This window comes from Bufo gargarizans, chromosome 5 (assembly GCF_014858855.1).
Source record: "Bufo gargarizans isolate SCDJY-AF-19 chromosome 5, ASM1485885v1, whole genome shotgun sequence".
Lineage (NCBI taxonomy): Eukaryota > Metazoa > Chordata > Amphibia > Anura > Bufonidae > Bufo > Bufo gargarizans.
Genome location: NC_058084.1, coordinates 94,501,118 through 94,523,998, shown reverse-complemented (window position 1 = coordinate 94,523,998; position 22,881 = coordinate 94,501,118). Strand labels below are relative to the sequence as shown.

The following is a 22,881-nucleotide window of genomic DNA, read 5'->3' as shown; positions in this document are numbered from 1 at the left end:
GGTAATTACTGTGTGAGGGTGGAACCTAATAGAAATCCCTTTTTTTTTTTTTTTTTTCAAGTCAACAGGTGACATCATTTCACATTTGTCTATGAAGCACATGTTTTTGCTTGTACTCATAGTGCTTGTACCCATCATGTACTCATAGCGCTAAACTGAGCCTATAACTGCACATCCTCCAGAGGAGAATTGCCCTAAACAAACATGGCGGTTCTTGCACGCCGTCATGACGTCAAAGGGTCATTTAGAACCGAGGAGATTTACAGGTCGGAGGATATCACGTGGTTGTAACCTCTCCTGTCCTTCATCATGTAGACATGGCGGCCTCCGGCAGCAGCGGCAAGAAAGCGGGGGACCTGCTGAAAACCCTTCCGCGGGTGTCACTGGCCAATTTGAGACCCAACCCTGGTGCCAGACATAAAGTAAGGATTCTGCCGCCAGCGTAGTTTTATGGCGTACAGTGTGAACGGCCACCGTTATTCTGGTAGCGGTGCGGTAACGCATGCCTTTAACCTCTTGACGTGCAGTAGAAAGTTACAGTTTTACGACTGTCCTGAATTTAGGGAGATTTGTATGGTTTATTTATATAAAATAAATAGAGAATATTGGAAAACGTGTGACGCCTGTATGTCCCAGAGAAATGTATTGTAGATGCAGGTCCTCACCTGTAGGGGGCTCTGTTACCCCCATTCTCCACTTTACAGCAGTTGCTTCACCCATTGTATTCAATGGAGAGGCTGCGCATTTGGGGGCCATAGATAAGGGGCTCTGAATACCCTTCAGTTCCGAAATGGACCTAAATTCGGTCAAAATCAATATTTTAAAACGTTTGACTGTAGATTTACTGTGTGCGCAGAACGTGAGGGGGAGGGATAATTAATGGCGGTCTACCGCTTCATAAAGAAGGACGTCCGTGCTCATCAGACTATGAAGCTCTGCTGATGTTGAAGGAGGCGGCTTTCTTTAATCCTGACTTAAGGGGGTATTCCGGGACCTTAGAATAGTCTGTCGGGGGCAGCTTGGCACCCTTAAAGGGGTATTGCCGTCGGGGACGTTGATGGCATATTGCTAGGGATGCCATTGATTTTCAGTAGGTGCGAGTCTCGCTTCTGGAACCTGCTCCTGTCTCCAGAACAGGACCCCAAATTGAGCAGAGAACAGCCACTGTGTGTTCTTTCACTTTGGGGCCCCACCCCTAGGAGCCGCTTCTATTGGGAATTAAAGGCATTATCCAGTAATAGCTAATGATAACCTATGGCCGGCTGCCGACTGCTTTCCAAGCACAGAGCCGTATATAATATAGAGGCTGTGGTTGGTATTGCAGCTCAGCCCGATTCGCTTCAATGGGGCTGAGCTGCCACTAGGCCACGTGACCGATGTACTGTGACGTCACATGGTATAGAAAGAGGCCACGGTGCTCAATCAGTACCCAGCCTCTTCTAACAAGTGATTGGCGGGGGTCCCAGGTGTCGGACCCCAAGCAATCTGATATTGATGACCTATCTAGAGGATCGGTCATCAATATATATTCCAGGATAACCTAGTGATATGCCATCAATGTCCCAGATGAGAATACCCCTTTAGTGATCAGCTAATAGTCACTTTCAGATGTTGAAGCCGTGCCTGGTAAAAGAAATAAAGGGGGCACTGCTGTAACCCCTTTAATCAGCTGATCACTGGGGTGCCAGAAATAAGACAACCACAGGTCTGATATAATAGCAAAGTCTCCTGTGCCTGCTGATCAATTTAACTTTTTTTTTTTGTGTTGTAGGAAAAAAAACGTGGACGCGGTAGACACGGTGGCAATAGAAGTGGCAGGGGCCACAAAGGAGAGAAGCAAAGGGGTAACCGGCCACGCTTAGGATTTGAAGGAGGTCAGACACCTTTTTACTTGGTTATTCCCAAGTATGGATTCAACGAGGGGCACAGGTAAGCACAAACCACGTATAGAAAGATAATGCAGCGCCCTCAGATCCTTACCACTTGTACAGACCGTATATACCAGCCTGCTCCAGTGTTGGGAGGGGGCCACAACTTTTGGGGCTCCAACGTGCCTGTGCTAAGCAGACACATCCTCGGCACTGCTCTTGTGCACCATTGTTACCCATGGGTGTAGGTGCTCTGGAGCTCCTAGAGATGAAGAACCCTATGCCAGGCATGCCCTGGATCTGTGCCTTGTTAGGGCTTATGCACAAGACCATAGTTTTTTTTTTTTTTTTTTCTCCGCAACCAATCTGCGTTTTTGCAGGTCGGATGCGGACCCATTCATGTCAGTGGGGCTGCAAAAGACGTGGACAGCACACTGCGTGCTCTCCGCATCCGTATGTCCGTTCTGTGGCATCTGCAAAAACATAAAACATGTCCTATTCTTGTCCGTGATTCGGACAAGGGTAGGACAGTTCTATAGAGGGCCGGATGTTCCATTCTGCCAAATGTGGAACGCAGGCAACCGGTATCTGCATGGTGGATTATTAGGATTTCTGGAGCCGCCTGGTGCATGGTACATTAGGAGTGATGTGACTCCGGATGCTGTATTCAGTTACAGCTTATTCTAGTTAATGCTTCCAGGAGGAGGTTTAGGCTTAGCAGATGCTGGTGGTTAGAAGAACATAGGGCCACATTTATCTTACAGACAGATACACCACTTTTGTGCATTTTGTAATTATTTTTTTTTTTTTCAAGGGCACTTTGATTATTTTTTTTTTTTTTGCATAAGTTCTGTTACTCCGCTATCCTCACCACTTTACTGAAAAGATACATTCGTCATCTTCCAAGCCAGTTTTCTGGCATAAATGAAGACTGAAATCTGTGTCGGGCAGGGGCTTGGCATAGGTTTTAGTCCATGCACACGGGATACTGGATGCTATGCCTTATATATGATGAGGCGTACGCCTCGTCATAAATTAGGTGCAACAGTTAGGTTATCATAGCCCTATAAAGTATGAAAGGGGTTCTCCAGCCCAAACCTTTTTTTGGCTCGTAACTTCTAACCTGTGGAGTAAAGATTACTGGTGACATACTTACCTTCCACAGTGTAGCCGTTCCTGAGATCTGCCTTCTGGTCACGTGGTCCCCCCAGATGGATTTTCTGTTCTTCCGGGCGAAGTCCGTCTCCTTGTCTTCCGGTCTTCACTTCCTGCCTTGAGCAGGAGACGGAACGTGCCTCCTGCAAAAGAAAGCTCTGCCCGACCGTCCTCGCTCACCACGCAAGCGCACTATGCTGAATGCTAGTGCGCATGTGCGGAATTGCCGTCTGTATTGTACAGGCTTCTATGTGAAGACTGTACTTAACTGTGCAGGGGTGGCAAACAGGGGGCCCACTGGGGGTGGCAAACAGGGGGCCCACTGGGGGTGGCACTGTTATGGGTGCTGAGTATAAGTGATGGGGCTCGTGCACAGAACAGTTTCGGTTTTGCGGTCTGCAAGTTGCGGATCCACTAAATAAGGATACTGTCCGTGTGCGATTCACATTGTTATTTTTTTTGCAGGCCCATTGAGTTCTATGGGTTTTAGATCTGCATTATGAGGACCAGAATAGGACATGTTTTATCTTTCGCAGAACTGATATATGGATATGGAAAGCACATGGACGTCATCGGTGTGTTTGTTTCCTCGGTATGTCAGTTCCAGTAAAGACAGAACATGTCCTATTCTGATCCTCAAAATGATGACCTCAATTCCATAGAACTCAATGGGACTGCAAAAAATGTGGAGAGGTTTAGATACACAGCTCAGCAGGTTCTATGACATAAAATCTGCTCAGCTCCTCTTGCTCTAGAACACGCTGCCTGCAGATTGCACTGCATTTTCATGGTGACAGATTCTCTTTAATCAACAGTTTCCTCTATATAAGTGCATGAAATAAAATACCATTTTCCACAATAAGCACTAAGAACATTACACTTGGCAAATGTCTCCACCTAGTGGCAGCATCTGTTTCTGTTGAGAATACTCCAACATACAGCAGTAGCTTGTAATTTTAAGAGGACCTGTCGCCTCTCTTGAAATGTCCGTTTTAGAAAAGCATTCCCCATGTGATAATTCTGGAGCATCTATTCTTATTACTCTCCGTCTGCAGTAAAGGTCCATCTGGGTGTTACCAGTTGAGGGGAGGTCCATACACATTTTGGCATTAGCCAACCAGTTCTTCCAGTATCAGACTGTGCAGACAGCCCCATCCCCCAGCTGGAAACACCCATTCACTCAAACTTCTAGTAGGAATAATAAAGGAATCGCACAACAGAGTTATAAGATGCTCCAGAATTATTACATGGTGCATGCAAGTAGTTACTAAAACAGACCGGTAACCGCGACTGCGGCAGGTTTTTCAAGCAGGACCAACGGCGATCAGCTGATCACAGAGTAGGGTCCAATTTGAAAATGGGGTTGTCCTGATGCCAGACATCCATTAGCCCACATCTTGTTGCTGAGGCTTCTCAACGAGCCCTAATCATAGGGTCCCCCTTATCATTTGAGTGACTTATATAGTATTTTGAAGTCCATACTCCAGGACTTTTTTTTATTTTATTTTTTCCATTTTATTTTTCTGTTATTTTCCTATTGCTCTTTTGTTCAGCATCATCGATTTTGTCCCGAGGAACCAGTTTTGTCACTGGGGAAACGCAGCGTCGGGACGCGCCGATATGTTTTGATGTCGACCCCTTGGAATGTGCTCTGTCCACACTCCAAGGATACTTTTTTTTTTTTTTTTTTCCATTCACTTTGCATACAGTATAGTTTGGATTTTCCTCATCTCTGGGACAAGAATCCTGCTATCAGACAGGGTGCCAATAGGTATGAGAAAGGGCTTAGCCACCGAGAGGATGGGGGTCGCCCCTTTCGGGTCGGCTGCTCTGCCTATAGGCAGGGATAGATAAAGGACTCAATAGGATCTGCCAGGATAATCTGATTTCTTCCAGGGGGGAAGGAAAGCTCAGACATGAAAAACAGGTATTGGGGGCATATGTATGGATGGTAAGGGGTGTTAGGAGCACATAAAAAGAATTTTGATTTTGGGACCGGACAACCTCTAAGTATTATTAATTGTGTTTGTATTCTTTCTTTTGTAGCTTTCGGCGCCAGTATCAGCCGCTGAGTTTGAAGAGGTTGCAGTACCTCATTGATCTTGGAAGGGTCGATCCTTCTCAACCGATTGACTTAACACAACTAGTCAATGCACGAGGAGTTACCATACAGCCACTAAAGAGAGACTATGGGGTCCAGCTGGTAGAAGAGGTACAGTGACAACCAAAATAATAAGTAGAATTAATTATAAGATCTAAAATGTATTTATTAGTACACATGAAGACTATATCCCTTGTGGCCAAGACATGGCTGTTGTCTGTACGGTCTGCACTGATGCTAGTATTACTCTGTGTAATGCCACTTTTCCTACAGTGTCATAGGTTGCGTCTTCTGGCAATAATAGCTGTTTTTGCCATATAATTTCAGCACACGCTCGAGCGCATTAACGTATAGTAGCCTACAGAATCAACAACTGGAGGATACTCGCCCATTACGTTCAGGAAAACCCCAATAAAATAAATACAAGCACTTATCAACGCAAAATAGACCTACAGGGAGTATGGCTACACCTAAGCAAAGAAAAACCTTCCCTTATTAAAATATAATTTGTAATAGGATATTAAAAACGTATAGAATACCACTAGATGAAATACAGGTCCTTCTAAAAAAATTAGCATATTGTGATAAAGTTCATTATTTTCTGTAATGTACTGATAAACATTAGACTTTCATATATTTTAGATTCATTACACACAACTGAAGTAGTTCAAGCCTTTTATTGTTTTAATCTTGATGATTTTGGCATACAGCTCATGAAAACCCAAATTTCCTTATTATCATATTTCATCCGACCAATAAAAGAAAAGTGTTTTTAATACAAAAAAAGTCAACCTTCAAATCATTATGTTCAGTTATGCACTCAATACTTGGTGGGGAATCCTTTTGCAGAAATGACTGCTTCAATGCGGCGTGGCATGGAGGCAATCAGCCTGTGGCACTGTTCTGGTTCTGACAAAGCTGCCAGTTTGATTTGATGTACTGCTCCAAATTAATTAAGATACGTGCACGGAGAGATCAGACAGACAACTCACTACATGGAGTTAATCAGTATCTCTGGTTTATTTCTGAAAACAACATGGGTTTCATGAGAGGAGGGAGTGGGAGGGGGGGTGAAAGATAAAGTATATATTTTCTATTGGCTATGAACTCTCTACTTTTCTGTAACCTTGACGGCCAGAGGAAATTCCTTCTCCCTCCCCCCTGGGTGAAACCGTTACTTCTTTCTTTGTAGCTGCTTGCTTGAGCTGAACAGAAACCACAAAGAAACACATGATAAAAACACAAAGTAAGATTCTAGTTTATAGGTGTTGGCAGAATGCCTGGCCGCCATCTTAGCTCAACAAGCAAGTATCCATTTTGTATCAATAGTCCATAACAGTCCCCCCTTGGAGACTTGATTGTAGACTTTCCCTTCACCTAGCGAATCCCCTGGGCATACCATTCGTATCCTCTTCACCCGCAGTGGCGACAACCTACCCCTTATAGGTAGGCTCCCGGTTGCTCGGACTTGTGGTAATACCCTGGGATTCATCTCACCCTATCTCAGCCAGGCATCATTGTGAGGAGGGGGAGCTGTGTTGAACGATGTTTCCTTCTGTCCTTCCTCATCATAGAGGAGCATAATAGGTCGTTCATCAGTTTTCTTCATTCTTTTTGAAAAGCGAGTCACACAAATAAGAACGAGCTTAATCACTACATATATCACCAATATTATTAGGGCTACCTGCAATATTACCTGGACAATTCCCATGAGCCAACCCCCAATACCTTTGAACCAGTTATTGGGGTTAAGGGAAGAGAAGGTATCAGACCACCATGTATCTTTACCAGCTTTATGTGCGTCCAGCCATTTATCTCTTAAATCCGCCATTTTCTCTATACCCACCTTAACTTGCAAATTACCCTGCGGGTCTATGTAATGGCAACAAGAGGGTCCCACAACCTGGCACATACCTCCATCTTTAGCTGTAACATAATCTAGAACTAATATGTGTTGGTTGGTGACAATGATTAACTGGTTTTGCACAATGTTTGAGGTATTCATAAGTCTCATCTCTTCCCATATTTGGTCATCCAGGTCTGTTGCTACTACCAGATGATCCCACATCTGCGCTATCATGGGATATATGAAGATGGCACTAACAGTTTGTTGGTAATGCTCGTCTCTGCTACATGTGGCTTGCCATTTGGTCTGGGTGTGTTATCTTTGGCCCTATGATACAAGGTGTGTTTAGGTACTGCATTTATGCCAATTTCAGAGTGTGGTACTATAAAGGTAGCAGGAGTAAGCCTGGCGATGGTGCACAGTCCTGTGACATTCTCGGATAACCATTTGTACACTTTGTGTCCACAAACTAAGTATATGTCTTCTGGAACTTCTACTGCTGTGCCATTGAATAATCGGGTAATTAGTTTGGCTAATTGTGTCCCTTTCACCAACTCATATCCTTTTGACTGACTTTCGGTGTCGTTAGCTAATATACCTGTCAGGAGATCCTGTACAGTACGGTTGTTACAGGGCAGATCCTTTCCGTTCTCAGCATCTACACCAATACACTGCACGTGGCTGTCTGTTTTTTTAATCATTGCAACCTGAGTGTATGTGTGGACTAAATGTCATACCTTTGGTTTGTACATGGAGACAATATCAGTGTGTCCAGCTAGGAAAACATGTGACATTAGCCCAGTGTCCCTCTTGCCAAGGAGTAGAGCTATAATCTACCGAGGGTCCTGATCTGTTTATCATGAGCCATGGGGCATCTGCCCACCCTGCAACAGAAAAGGCTATTTCCCTGTCCTTGTGTATACTGGATTTAACTTGGTGTATACTAGTGAGAAAGATGGTAGAATTAGACAGGTCAATCAGTTCAGAAAGGTCCAAGGGAATTGCAACATAAGGCATACTGGTTGAACTCACGGGACTGCGGGTACAGATCCAACAATCTCTGAGTGTCTCAACCCCATGACTAGAATTTGATGGTGCCGTGTCAGTGAATTGTCCCATTCATCACCCAGTGGTGTGAACACTGCTGATATGCCTACAGTCAAAGTCATAAGTAGGTGGACCCTCATGGCTTATTGTTCCAGGGTCGTCGGGACAGCCTTTACTCTTTTACAATGTGAGGCGTGGATCCAGGTAAGCCTCCCTTCGAGTTTCACAGAGGTCGGGGTAGTCAGCAACACCTGGACGGCCCCTTGTATCGTGGTTCGAGGGTGTTTCTGACGTGTTTCTTGACCACCACCCACTCTCCAGGTTTGAGAGTGTGTATTCCCTCTAGGGAGTCAGGATCTGGAATGGAAGAGAAAACTTGTGCACATATGTTAGACAATTGTTTACTATGGGCAATCACATATTTAGCAACAGATTCATAATGCATTTTCAATTGCTGTGGGAAGTACTGTCCCATCCTAGGCCGTGTCCTAAACAAAATTTGGTGTGGAGGCCTAGGGGTGTGTCTAACTGAAAATAGTGCTATTGGCAGGCATTGTACCCAACTGAGCCCTGTCTCCCCATTCATTTTCAGCATCTTGGACTTCAGTACCCCGTTCAGTCGTTTGACTTTGTCGCCGCTTTGGGGTCTGTAGGGTGTGTGATAGGTTAAGTGTGACCCTACCATCTTCCAGACTTCTTGGGTTAATCTAGCAGTGAATGCTGGGCCCTGATCACTCTCAATGACCTCAGGTACTCCGAACCTACAGACAAGCTCCTGCATCAGTTTTTTTGCAGTAGTGGTTGCTGTCTGGTTTCGGACGGGGTAGGCTTCTGGCCACCCAGAGAACAAGTCTATCACTACTAGCACATATTGAAACCCTTGGCAGATTGGCATCTGGATGTGGTCAATTTGAATCCGTTGGAACGGGTACTGGGCTTTGGGGAGACATTTGGTTGGTGTAGGCTCAGGTCTTCCCGGGTTGCACTGCGCACAGATGAGGCAAGACTGAGTATGCCTCACCAGGACAGGGGTTATCCCTGGGGCCATTGTCTATTAGTTCTTTCATGATGGTCTTAGATTGGTGGGTGGGCCCATGAGCTATTGAAGCTATCAGAGGATAGAGAGCTTTGGGCAGAGATGCTCTCTTTCCTTGGGTCCACAGTCCAGATTCTTTCTCTTCTTGGGCTGACTCTTTTAGCCAATCCAATTTTTCTTGTGGCGTGGCCTGTTTCTGTATTTGTTTCAGGAGGTCCCATGTGATTTCTTCTTGTTCCAGGTCTTCCTGTGTTATCATAATCTGGTCTGACTGGACTCTTTCCTCTTTCACTGCTGCTTCCTTGGCCGCTTGATCAGCTAGGGTGTTTCCTCTGGCCTCAGAGGTGTCAGCTCGAGTGTGCCTGTAGATCAATAATATCTTCAGATTCTCCAGTATACTCCCCCCTTGGAAGAGGAAGGAGTGCAGCAGGATTGAGGATGTGGCACCTCTGAATGGTGACATTATCTGGCAGAAGCAAACTACACGGAAGCCGGAGGTGGCGCTGTGCAGTGAGGTGTTTAGGTTGAGTCTGCTGGAGGATGGCAGAAATGTAATGGGGAGCCAGAATAGTGAGGGGAAGACCTAGTACCATATCAGAAGTGGTGGCCAGCAGGGCACTGACTGCATGTACAGCTCTGACACAGGAAGGGGCTTCTCTGGCTACTGGGTCCAGTCTCTTTGTATGGTAGGACTCTGGGGTCCTTCAGGGTCACAGTGACTGGTGGGACATTGAGGTATCCAATATCCTGGGGTCCTCTGGCCCAGAGAGTATTGGGGATGAGGTGCAAAATGGTTTGCAGCGAATCCCCTCGCTCATATAAATCAGTGCAGAATTTTATTGTCAGACATCCGGCATCTGTGGGTGTCACATAATTTGAGTGAAAACCACAAAGACCAAGAAGCGAGACAGTTTCTTATCAGAAAGAGGAGCTTAAACTAACACAGCAGAAACTAACATTTCTGTGAAAAGAAAAAAGGTGGGGGTCAACTGATCCCCCGCAGCTGTCCTGCAATGTGGTGAAATGATCTGCATGGAATGATCTGCTATTTTAGCTTTTGTCCATTTCTGTAGTTGTTCTATAAAGAATTCTCCAGACTCATGATCCCGGGGGTCAAAGTTAGCACCTTTTAAGTTCAGGGATGTGGATTTGATCCATTATCAGTGAGGAGTATTCACCTGTCTTGTTTTCCACTATACTTTGCAGGTCCGACCATGTGCACCTATAGGTTTGATGCACTTGGGACAGCTTCCTGAAAAAGGGCATGGGATGGGTCTCAGGGTCAGGCAGTAAATTCACTATGGTGAATAACTGTTGTGGGGTGAAAGACACATATTTTGGTGGTCCCTGTGGCCGGTTAAGTGCTAGGGCTTCTTTCAGTGTCTCAAGGTTTCCCTGCTCAATTTTCTGTAAGTTCTTTTGTAACTCTGTAATCCGACCCTGCAGTATTTGATCTTGTGAACGTCGTGATGGGCGCACGGTCATGGGTACAGTCCACTGTGGTGCCAGGGGTAAAGTTGGCGGATCACCGTAGTCTGTTGGGGTACCCCGCGAAGGAGTCTGCATATTACCCGGTGCATTTTGTATGCCCATTGTGGATTCTGCAGCACCGTCTGCATCCCCCTGTTCTGCTTCATCAGGTTGCCCCCCTACCATTATAGGAGTAAGGGTGGCAGGTGAGTGGGGTAGCATGAATGTACCGTCCGGGTTTATCATCGGGTACAAGGTAGTAGGAAGGGGCAAGGGTGACATAGGAGTGACGGGGGGGTCCGGACCGAATGATATTAAAGGTCCGTTCATGGGCGTTGCCTGGGGACAAGATGGCGCTGTAGCTAACACGGGAAGTGATGGGACGTGCCGGGGAGTAGTTACCAAGGTGTGGTTTTGTGGGTGGGGAACCCCACAGGGAAGGCACGTATCACGGGAGGAGGGATTCTGTTGACCACATGTTTTGCAGGTCCACCCACCTGCTCTCTTCCCGGCGCCATTATAGGGTGGTGGCTAGTCATGTATCAATGCAACACCAGGCTTACAGAAATATCTCTGTCTTTTCTCATCAAAATTTAGTTCCCCCCGGTCTGTTCAAATTCTTTACTACAGTCCAACCACACACGGACCATGTCTGTCAATTTATCATCTTCTAACTTCCCTCTCTTCTCGTTTAACAACACTTGCCAGGTAGCACTACATAGGATGCCTCCTTTACAGACACCTTTAACTCTTCTCCAACTTACTTAATCCTTTTATGAAACGTTTGCCTCTCCTGTCCGCCACGTACTGTTCAGGTGAACAGTAACCCTTCGGGACACTTTCCTCATTTCCCATTATCTCTCGTACCTACTGAAGCCGCCTAAAGACCTCCTGCATAGAGTAATCACTGGACGCGAAGACCTTTGAGTCCCGGTCAGCACACTCTGGGCTACCGCGAACCGCTCTCCACCCATCTGTGATCGTCCCCTTTATGGAGATTTGAGTCAGACACCGGGCTGAACTCCGATACAGGAACACAGGAGAACTACGTGTCTCCGTCAGTGATACTTGTCAACAGGGTCTTCACAACTTATAGGCACAACACAGTACATCAAGACTTTAAGAAAACATATGGGGTTCTTACTTTCATGCCCTCGAGGACGTCCCAGACTGCTTCCGCACCCCTCCCTCAGACGAACACCAAGAGGCTACACTAGGGGACACTTTATAGGCAAGATGACTCAATTTTCCTACCTCATATCACGGGTTGCGATCCCGGTGTCCGTTAGTGCGCCTCTCCTCGTCTGGTCTCTGGGGGTACGGGAACAGAGGGTCCAATCCTCGAGCCCCACGTTGGGTGCCAAAATTGTTCTGGTTCTGACAAAGCTGCCAGTTTGATTTGATGTACTGCTCCAAATTAATTAAGATACGTGCACGGAGAGATCAGACAGACAACTCACTACATGGAGTTAATCAGTATCTCTGGTTTATTTCTGAAAACAACATGGGTTTCATGAGAGGAGGGAGTGGGAGGGGGGGTGAAAGATAAAGTATATATTTTCTATTGGCTATGAACTCTCTACTTTTCTGTAACCTTGACGGCCAGAGGAAATTCCTTCTCCCTCCCCCCTGGGTGAAACCGTTACTTCTTTCTTTGTAGCTGCTTGCTTGAGCTGAACAGAAACCACAAAGAAACACATGATAAAAACACAAAGTAAGATTCTAGTTTATAGGTGTTGGCAGAATGCCTGGCCGCCATCTTAGCTCAACAAGCAAGTATCCATTTTGTATCAATAGTCCATAACAGCACTGCTGAGGTGTTATGGAGGCCCAGGATGCTTCGATAGCGGCCTTAAGCTCATCCAGAGTGTTGGGTCTTGCGTCTCTCAACTTTCTCTTCCCAATATCCCACAGATTCTCTATGGGGTTCAGGTCAGGAGAGTTGGCAGGCCAATTGAGCCCAGTAATACCATGGTCAGTAAACCATTTACCAGTGGTTTTGGCACGGTGAGCAGGTGCCAGATCGTGCTGAAAAATGAAATCTTCATCTCCATAAAGCTTTTCAGCAGATGGAAGCATGAAGTGCTCCAAAATCTCCTGATAGCTAGCTGCATTGACTTTGCCCTTGATAAAACACAGCGGACCAACACCAGCAGCTGACATGGCACCCCAGACCATCACTGACTGTGGGTACTTGACACTGGACTTCAGGCATTTTGTCATTTCCCTCTCCCCAGTCTTCCTCCAGACTCTGGCACCTTGATTTCCGAATGACATGCAACAGTCCAGTGCTGCTTCTCTGTAGCCCAGGTCAGGCGCTTCTGCCGCTGTTTCTGGTTCAAAAGTGGCTTGACCTGGGGAATGCGGCACCTGTAGCCCATTTCCTGCACACGCCTGTACACGGTGGCTCTGGATGTTTCTATTCCAGACTCAGTCCACTGCTTCCGCAGGTCCCCCAAGGTCTGGAATCGGTCCTTCTCCACAATCTTCCTCAGGGTCATCTCTTCTCGTTGTGCAGCGTTTTCTGCCACACTTTTTCCTTCCCACAGACTTCCCACTGAGGTGCCTTGATACAGCACTCTGGGAACAGCCTATTCCTTCAGAAATTTCTTTCTGTGTCTTACCCTCTTGCTTGAGGGTGTCAATGATGGCCTTCTGGACAGCAGTCAGGTCGGCAGTCTTACCCAGGATTGCGGTTTTGAGTAATGAACCAGGCTGGGAGTTTTTAAAAGCCTCAGGAATCTTTTGCAGGTGTTTAGAGTTAATTAGTTGATTCAGATGATTAGGTTAATAGCTCGTTTAGACAACCTTTTCATGATATGCTAATTTTTTTAGATAGGAATTTTGGGTTTTCATGAGCTGTATGCCAAAATCATCAATATTAAAACAATAAAAGGCTTGAACTACTTCAGTTGGTGTGTAATGAATCTAAAATATATGAAAGTCTAATGTTTATCAGTACATTGCAGAAAATAATGAACTTTATCACAATATGCTAATTTTTTTTAGAAGGACCTGTATAAGATCAAGCACAAATAATGTCATAATAAATCTCTGTAAGACAAATAAATAGAATTCCTATGGCGGGACCAGGTTTGTGTCCTTATTCACGGTTTGAAGATTTATGTATAATGGAGAAGACTAGTAGTATAGACTTCATGGGACAAAAAACCTCGCTATCCCTATTGAGTCCATTACCTATCCCTGCCTACAGTCAAAGCACCCGCCCCAAAAGGGGCGACCCCACCTCTCGGTGGCTAAGCCCTTTCGTATACCTATTGGTACCCTGTCTGATAGCAGGATTCTTGTCCCAGAGATGTGTGGACAGAGCACATTCCAAAGGGTCGACATCAAAACATATCGACACGGCGTTTCCCCAGTGACAAAACTGGTTCCTCGGGACAAATCGATGGTGCTGAACAAAAAAAGCAACAGGAAAATAACAGAAAAAAATAAATAAAAATACTATACAAGTCACTCAAATGATAAGGGGGACCCCATGATTGGGGCTCGTTGAGAAGCCTCAGCTACAAGATGTGGGCTAATGGTCCTTTCGCCGTTGGTCCTGCTTTAAAAACCTGCCGCAGTGGCAGTCACCGCTGCCCATTCAAATAGCCCGGTCTTCTAAAGCCACAATGGGGAAAGCTAAACAAAGTATGCCCGTTCTATCTGCCCAAGTCAGGCACATGGTAAGTGACGGCCCTGACTACTCCTCCAAAGCCTCTGCTCCTACATTCAGGCGGGAGCAGGATGGGTGCATACTCGTCTAGTAATTGCTGGTATAACGTTAGAGGACAGGTCTGTTTTAGTAACTACTTGCATGCACCATGTAATAATTCTGGAGCATCTTATAACTCTGTTGTGCGATTCCTTTATTATTCCTACTAGAAGTTTGAGTGAATGGGTGTCTGGGTGTTTCCTGCTGGGGGATGGGGCTGTCTGCACAGTCTGATACTGGAAGAACTGGTTGGCTAATGCCAAAATGTGTATGGACCTCCCCTCAAGTGGTAACACCCAGATGGACCTTTACTGCAGACGGAGAGTAATAAGAATAGATGCTCCAGAATTATCACATGGGGAATGTTTTTCTAAATCGGACATTTCAAGAGAGGCGACGGGTCCTCTTAAAGGGTTTCTACCACTTGCTTCTGACACATTTGGTTTTCAGACACTAGCGATCCGCTAGTGTCTGATGTACCATACAAGCTAATTATTATATTAATCCGTTCGGCCGTTTGGTTAAAAAAAGGACTTTTATATTTATGCAAATGAGCCTCTAGGTGCTATGCGGGTGTTTTTCCAGCACCTAGAGGCTCCGTCTACCTTGCTAAACTGCCGCCCAGCTCCTCGCTCCAGCACGCCCATCTTCAACTCAAATCAATCCTCCCCCTGCTTCTGCCTTCCGAAATCTCGTGCCTGCGCCGTTCGTCGCGGCATTCGGCGCAAGCGCAGTCAATGTCTGACCGCTCCCTGCACAGACATTTCCACTGCGCCTGCGCTGATGACGTTTTCGGAAGGCAGAAGCAGGGGGAGGATCGATTTGAGTTGAAGATGGGCGTGCTGGAGCGAGGAGCTGGGCGGCAGTTTAGCAAGGTAGACAGAGCCTCTAGGTGCTGGAAAAACGCCCGCATAGCACCTAGAGGCTCATTTGCATAAATATAAAAGTCCTTTTTTTAACCAAACGGCCGAATGGATTAATATAATAATTAGCTTGTATGGTACAGCAGACACTAGCGGATCGCTAGTGTCTGAAAACCAAATGTGTCAGAAGCAAGTGGTAGAAACCCTTTAAAATTACAAGCTACTGCTGTATGTTGGAGTATTCTCAACAGAAACAGATGCTGCCACTAGGTGGAGACATTTGCCAAGTGTATTGTTCTTCGTGCTTATTGTGGAAAATTGTATTTTATTTCAGGCACTTATATAGAGGAAAACTGTTGATTAAAGAGAATCTGTCACCATGAAAATGCAGTGCAATCTGCAGGCAGCGTGTTCTAGAGCAAGAGGAGCTGAGCAGATTGATATATAGTTTTATGGGAAAAGATTCACTAAAATTTGTAATTATTCAGCCCCTTTAAATGGGTTGTCCCACTACAACAACTTATCCCCTAGCCAAAGGAAACGCCTGCAAAAAACTACGTTTGGCAGCAACTTCAAAGCATATGTGTCATCTGAAAATGACCTATTGTGTAAATCATGATTCAATGTTAAATATTTTTAAATAATTTTGGGTGGTTATTTTTAATTTCTCATGTCAGTATTTATAGTAAAAAAATAAATAAATAAATCCTGTAGTTTTCACTAAATGAGTGAAGTGAGCTTCGTATGCTACATTCAAAGCGGCTTCGCCAAAAAAAATTGTTATAATGCTGTACGGAGATTCGTCTCCGTGCAAATATAAGAATGTATGGGCTCCGATGAGCAATTTGGTAATTGATTATCACAATGAAAAACGACTTCAGAACTTGGAACCAGTCTCTGCTTCAGCTCCGAGTGGTACCTTTGAACTGAAGCGGAGTTCGGTTCCAAGGTTTTTCACTGTAATAATCAATTACTGAAGTTATCCAACAAAGTCGCGCGCCACTTCAGGAATTGCGAGCTTTCGCCTCACGGGAGGCAGTACATTCTAATGCTGTACGGAGAAGAATCTCTGTACAGCATTATAACAGCTGATGTATCATCCAAAGTCGCTTCGCTCATCTCTAGTTTTCACACTGGCCACTAAGACTGATAGTAGGAGCCACTCCTTGGTCTGTACAGATCACTTTACTGTAATTCCCTACTTGTCATTACAGGCAGGATTAAAATGACAGATCTCACCTATGTATAGATAACACAGCCTTCCCTATTCACAATAGGTGATATCACAGCTTATCTACTCCCTTTGTGACCTCTGCACAGGTCACAGAGCATGTCTAGAAAACTCCTCCATAAAAGTCAGTGGGGATCCCATCCTGTCCGTTGTGTCTATGGACCATGGAGCTCTGTAAAGCGGATCTCTAAAGGAAATTTGTCAGCAGAAAATGACCTATTGTTTAAATCATGTTTTTGTGTTTGACATATTTTTTGAGAATTTTTTGATATGGTTATTTTTTTAATTTTCCACGTCAATAACTATATTTAAACAAAAACCATAAAACTGACTTAATGTCTAGTTCACAATAAAGAGAAGGGGGTGCTCCGTAGTGTAATATCTTCAGATGTCTGCGTACAGTACCTAGCTTACCAAATTGTGTTGTGCAAGGAAGTCACTCCCTGGACAGGAGGAATACCAGGCTGCTGCGCTCGTTAGTCGGAAACTTCTTAGTAGATGCCAGAGGAGACACGTGGAGAAGAATGCTCAGAAGAGCAGGAAAAAATGGCGCCCTGTATTGGGGACTGGTATAAAATATTTTATTAATAATTAACTAAAAACATGACAATGGTCCGCTATCGTCATCAGGCTGATGAAGATGGCCGACTGCTGTTGAAATGTGTTCCCCATGTTTTTATTTCATTTTTAATAAAACATTTTTACCCCAGTCCCCCAGTCTTTTTCCTGCTCTTCGGAGTGTTTTTCTCCACTATTCACAGTAGGTAATTGTCAAATCCTTCCTTGTACAATGAACTCTGCACAGGTCACACAACATGCCCAGAAGACTCTCCATAGAAGTCGATGAGGTCCCCTCCTGACCATTGTGTATATAGCCCTTGTGGCTGCCGTAAAGCAGTTTTCTTAATGCTTGGTAAATGTGGTTAAGAACAGCTCAGGCAAGATGGCCGCCCCCATAATCATGTTCAGGAAATGGAGTACACAAATCTGTACTCAGAAAATAAGAGATAAGAAAAAAGGGGATGTGCTGCTATCTGGTTTTAACTGGAGAGAGTTATTTCCATCTTGTAAATTCATGGCATATCTCATATCTAGTTACCAGCATGATCAGTGAGGGTTCGCTCTCTGGGACTACCACGAGCCTGAGAATGCAGGGACTGCGGCACTAGTTTAGTAATGTCACCTTCACTGTGCATGGAAAAGCTTTGCAGAGACTGAGGTGCTAAAGTTGTAATGCATTCCCTTCCTTCTCCCTCTGATAATAGTTATGGCGTAGTGTAGAGGGGTACCTTTTATTTTGCTCAATAAAGTGAATAATTATTTAATTCTCTCATGTTTTGTTGTATTTTAGGGGGCTGACTTGTTTTGTGCCAAAATAAACATTGAAGTCCAGTGGGCCTCAGAGCTAGCAATTGCAGCTATAGAAAAGAATGGGGGTGTAATAACAACGGGATTTTATGATCCACGCAGCCTTGGTAAGTAAAAAAATATATATTGTTTTTTCCCCCCCTCTCATACAGAGGTTTGTATAACGCCTGTACAAGCGGCATACGCCTGTTCAGGCCATTTTACTCCCTGGAAAAAGTCTAAGGTTTACCAATACGCCTTAGAATTTTCCCCTACATTCAGCAGCACAGGGAACGGCACAGGCAGCGCAGCGATGCTGCCTGTGCCTGAAATGACCAATAGCAAAGCTCCATACAGTAAGGAGCTTTCCTATCGGGTGGTTTGGGCGGGTGCCGGAGCGATACAGCGCCCTGCAGCAGGGGGAGAGGAGGAGGGGCCGGCTCCCCGGGAGTTATTACAGTAAGGAGAGCAGGGCGCGCTGTACAAGGACCCCGGGAAACATGGCGGCCATGACAAACAGCCCCGGACATCAAGGTGACAGCAGAGTGTGATCATCACACACCTGTACACATCACACACTGCACCGTACACATCACACACTGCACCCCATACATCACACACTCATGCATGCAGTTTATGTAGTGTACTGTATAGTGAATGCAGGCAGGCTATTTAAAGTACTGCAAATGATAAAGTACAGGGTTAATTCCGCTATATTGGACTGGATTTTATCACTTTGCTATAATTGCCTGATTGTATTTAGTAATGGTCCCCTGCATAAATACCCATCTCTTAGGCCACGTTCACACCACCACTATTTATGTTGTTCTGCTCCGTTAGATGAGCAGAGCAACAACAATAACAGAAGTGCTGTATCGGGCACATAAGGGTGGGTTTTTGTCAACATACACAAAAACCGTATACATTAACGGATGCCTCAGACACCATGGAGTTCCATTGTAAAAATAAAAAATGTTTTTTTTTGCAGAACTGGAAAGTGTAGTGTACCACATTTTTCTATTCTGCAAGGTGGTTCAGCAAAAAAACAAAGGCTAACGTATACTTTTTTAAATGTAATTTTTTATTTTTTTTTACAATGGAACTCTGTGGTGACGGATGCAACAGTATGGCATCTTTCTAAGGTGTCTGATAATGTTTTTTGTGTACATTAAATGTATGACAAAAATGTGATGTTCGGGATGTGCTGAATACAAGGCTTTTAACAGAATCTGCAACAGAGGCTCCAAACGCCGCCTCCAACGCAGATGTGAACAAGCGCAGGCCTACGTATTATGTATTTGTATTACTGCAGCTTTCGTACTCCTCAGGTAAAAATACTCCTCAAAAATGGTCAGGAGTATTTTTACTCTTATGGAAAAAACGTAGTGCGACCTCTGCGCTCATAGAAAAAGAAAATTGTCCCACGTTATGGTGAAGAATTTTGATTACTAAATAACCTACAGTTAGTAGCAGCTTGATAGTAATTATATGGTAACAACTTTGTTACGATTGTAATTACGAGTTACTTTACCAATGCCCTGGAGTGTTGTAAAAAAATAAATAGATCAGATTAAAAATAAAAAAACATCTCTTACCTCTCCTGCACTCTGGCTCCTCTCCATGTCCGGTGGTCTCTGCAGAAGTCGTGCTCCCCTGTCTTCTCCAGCCTGCTTTGCACTGTCACCTGACTACGTCCTAACTCTGTACACGGTGTGAGGCAGTGACAGGCCTCATAGCTGCTAGGGGAGATTTATGGCAGGAGTTTCCATGTCTTCCCTGGCAGTTATCAGATCTGAGGCAGCACCAGGGGCCACAATCAGTCTGGGATAAGAGCCCAGACTGTCAGTCAGGGGAAGTGTGCAAACCGAGGCCGGGTGAGGCTCTGGATGTGTGGTTTCAGCTGGACTTGGCTGAGAGACCACGAGGCTGGGAGATAGCCTGGAGTTGGGGGACAAAGCGACGCCTGGTAAGTGGGTCGTGGGGCCATAGTCAGGCAGACTACTGAGCTTCAATCCCCCCCCCCCACAAGACATTGAGCTTGTTACAGGAGGCTGTTGGACTGACTGGCTAGGAAAGCCGCATCTGGCTCCTTGTATGAACTATGTCTTATAGGTGAGTCAGGGATACTTTTAGTTAGAGCCTAGACGGGCAGGTGTTCATTTGTATTGTTTTGTGTTTGCTCACTCCCTAGTATTTGCACAGCCATTTTCTCCCCACTTTTGGGGGGAAAAAGTGTGTCTTATAAAGTGACAAATATGGTACTCATAACGAAAAACAAGTCCCATGTTGCTATAGGGTGGAAATGTTTGTTAGCTCATTGGGGGTTTCCGCCTGTTTGTGGATACTATTATGTAGATAGACCCTGCAGTTTTGTAGTTGCCACATTTTTCTTTGCAGCACCTCAGTGGTCCGTAAAGGGGTTGTCTGGCGACATAAATAGCTGTTTTGGTGTTTAGCCAATTGAAATTAATGAAATCTACACTAATATACTTTCATTATAAAATCTGAACCTATGTCAGACCTGTTCTTGTAGGCCAGAAAGCTTCACTTCTGTATTTGTTCTGAGACTGGCAAGGAGCTTGCTGTGACCTGATGTATGGTTCTTAGTTCATTAGTTGAGCCAGATTCTGTTATCAGAGTTAAGGCTCATGCACACGAACGTGTGCCGTGCAATGTACGTACGCCATCTGTGTGGCCGGTGCTGACGGATGGAGACCCGTTTAACTTGAATGGGTCCACGATCCGTCTGCTCCACAAAAAATGAGCATGTTCCTTTTTTTGCAGTGCAGAGGCACGGACCAAAATGCCATGGAAGCACTCAGTAGTGCTTCCCTGGCCTTCCGCTCCGTATCTTCCGGATTGCGGACTCTTTCAAGTGAACAGGTCTATGAAACGGTGAGCACACGGCCAGTGTGGGGACCTGCTGTTTGCGAGCCGCAATACGGGCACTGCTGGCACACCTTAGAACCTGCCTCTGACAGGGCCTAATAAGCGTGGTGAGCCTTATGGCTCTTGTACATTAACTCATTTTTATTTTTTATTTTTTCAATGCGGCTGCAAAAAAAATGGAAATGACTGCATTCTGTTTCCATATGTCCATTCCGCAAAAAAATTGAACATGTCCTATAATTTCAGACAAAGATAGGAACGTTCCATTCCGCAAAATGCGGACCGCAAAACATCCAACGATCGTGTGCATGAGCCATTACAGAAGAAGGCTGGTTGAGCTAATGATCTGAGCTACACAGCCAAACTTCTTCTACAGGTCACTGACACAAGGAAGATGGAGGAATCTCTCAGCCTGTATCAGAACAAATGCGAGCATGAATCTTCCTGGACTACGAGAGGGGGTCTGAAATTGGGACATAGTTGCTGATTTCGTAATTAGTATATTAGTTTTATTAATTTCCATTTGCGCAGCATTTTAGATCACCAGACAATCCCTTCAACGTGCCAGATTCTAGGAATTTTACAGTATTTCAGACTTTTCCCTGTTTTCCATTTACAGAGGTTCTGTGTAAACCGATACCGTTTTTTGTGCGTGGAAAGCCAATTCTTAAACGGATGCTCCCGCCAGAAGATTTGGTAAAATATTATACCGATGCAGAAAACCGGGGATATTTGGCAGATCCAGTTAAAGTGGCAGAGGCCAGGAAACATCTCGCTATGAAATATGGATATATACTTCCTGACGTTACCAAAGACGAACTCTATGAAATGTTATGTACACGCAAGGACCCACGTCAGATATTCTTTGGCCTTGCTCCTGGCTGGGTGGTCAATATGAAAGAAAAGAAGATTTTGAAACCCATAGATGAGCAATTACTGGCTTATTACAGCTCTTAAGTCCTATGTAATATTGTGCCAAACTGACCTGGCATTAATACTGTGCATATAATTGAGCTGATTCCTAATTAATGAGCAGGGTGTATATAGGTAGGGGCACAGATAAAGTTACAACTCCTATTATTATTTCCTTTTTTTATAATGTTAATAAAAATATTTCATTTGGAAATAAATGTTTTGGAGCCTCATGACTTCTGTGAAATTTTCTTATGTGGTTTCTCGCCTTGTATGAAATGCTTTGTTCTTGGTGTTCTTCAGTTCGGCGTTAACACGAACATGCAGAATCATAACTATCGTATATAGATTAAAGAGTTTAAATATTGATGACCTATCCCCAGGTGTCCGACCTTCAGCACCCCCAACAATCAGCTGTTTAAAGAGACCGCAACTCTCAGGTGAGCCGTCCTCCACCATCTATATCGTCGCATCCATCGGTATGCATCTCTCTCCCATTGAAGTGAATGCGATTGAGCGGCAATACCAAGTTGCTATAGGATGTATGGCCCTGTGCTTTCACTAGTATGAAGAGGCTAAAGTGCTCAAACAGCTGATCTGCAGTGGTGCTCCGGAGCCGGACCCCTACCAGATATTGATGACTTGTCTTGAGCATAGGTCATTGAAGTGAATCTCCTGGAAAACCCCTGGTTCATAGAAAGAATACTCGAACTAGAAAAGGTAAAAACAAGCAACTTAAATGGTAAGAGATACAACAACCGAGAGTATATGCAATTCCTTGAATATAAAATATGTTTATTGGTAATTTTTTTTAAAGTGTACAAAACACTATTGTAAACAATATGTAATAAGTTTCCAAAGTTATAATGCCGCATCTATAACGCCTAATTACTTATACAATAAACCCACATAGATCAGTATGGAAAGGACACACTGTGTGCGTGACTAAATGAACTGCAGGATATAATAATCGTTGCTGGATTAAACCGCGCCTGTGTCCATGTATCTATCTGATGGTAAAGTGGCTAATGCATATAAATAGACAACATGTAAGATTTGTCTATACCTGTGTGGTGGCAATATAGATGAGCGAACCGCTCCTCGACGCGCGTTTTGAAACTCTTATTACATATTGTTTACGATAGTGTTTTGTACCCTTTTAAAAAAATTACCAATAAACATATATTTAATATTCAAGGAATCGCATATACTCTCTCGGTTGTTGTTGTATTGAATAATTGAGTGTTCCAGTCACATTAGACCATACTAACTGTAGACCTCGTTGTATAGTAATAAACTGGTAAGAGGTCTTAAGGCCCCTTTACAGGAGACGACAATTGGGGCAATTATCAAGAAGAAGCTTTCTTCGGGACATTGGTTATCGTTAATTCCCCTGTG

General features: G+C 44.6%; 1 protein-coding gene across 1 annotated transcript; it reads left to right on the top strand.

Annotated features, from left to right (window-relative positions):
* The first annotated feature begins 268 nt into the window (after positions 1-268).
* Positions 269-21,719, top strand: MRPL15 (mitochondrial ribosomal protein L15). Its single transcript, XM_044295157.1, has 5 exons — positions 269-422; positions 1,772-1,929; positions 5,070-5,235; positions 17,687-17,810; positions 21,191-21,719. The coding sequence occupies exons 1-5, from the start codon at positions 318-320 to the stop codon at positions 21,526-21,528; spliced, it is 891 nt and encodes a 296-aa protein (XP_044151092.1). The 5' UTR covers positions 269-317; the 3' UTR covers positions 21,529-21,719.
* Positions 21,720-22,881: the final 1,162 nt, after the last annotated feature.

Coding starts and splice junctions, on each gene's coding strand:
- MRPL15 (XM_044295157.1), top strand. CDS start 318: ATGGCGGCCTCCGGCAGCAGCGGCAAGAAAGCGGGGGACCTGCTGAAA. Junction 423..1,771: donor ACCCTGGTGCCAGACATAAA/GTAAGGATTCTG, acceptor TTTGTGTTGTAG/GAAAAAAAACGTGGACGCGG. Junction 1,930..5,069: donor GGATTCAACGAGGGGCACAG/GTAAGCACAAAC, acceptor TTTCTTTTGTAG/CTTTCGGCGCCAGTATCAGC.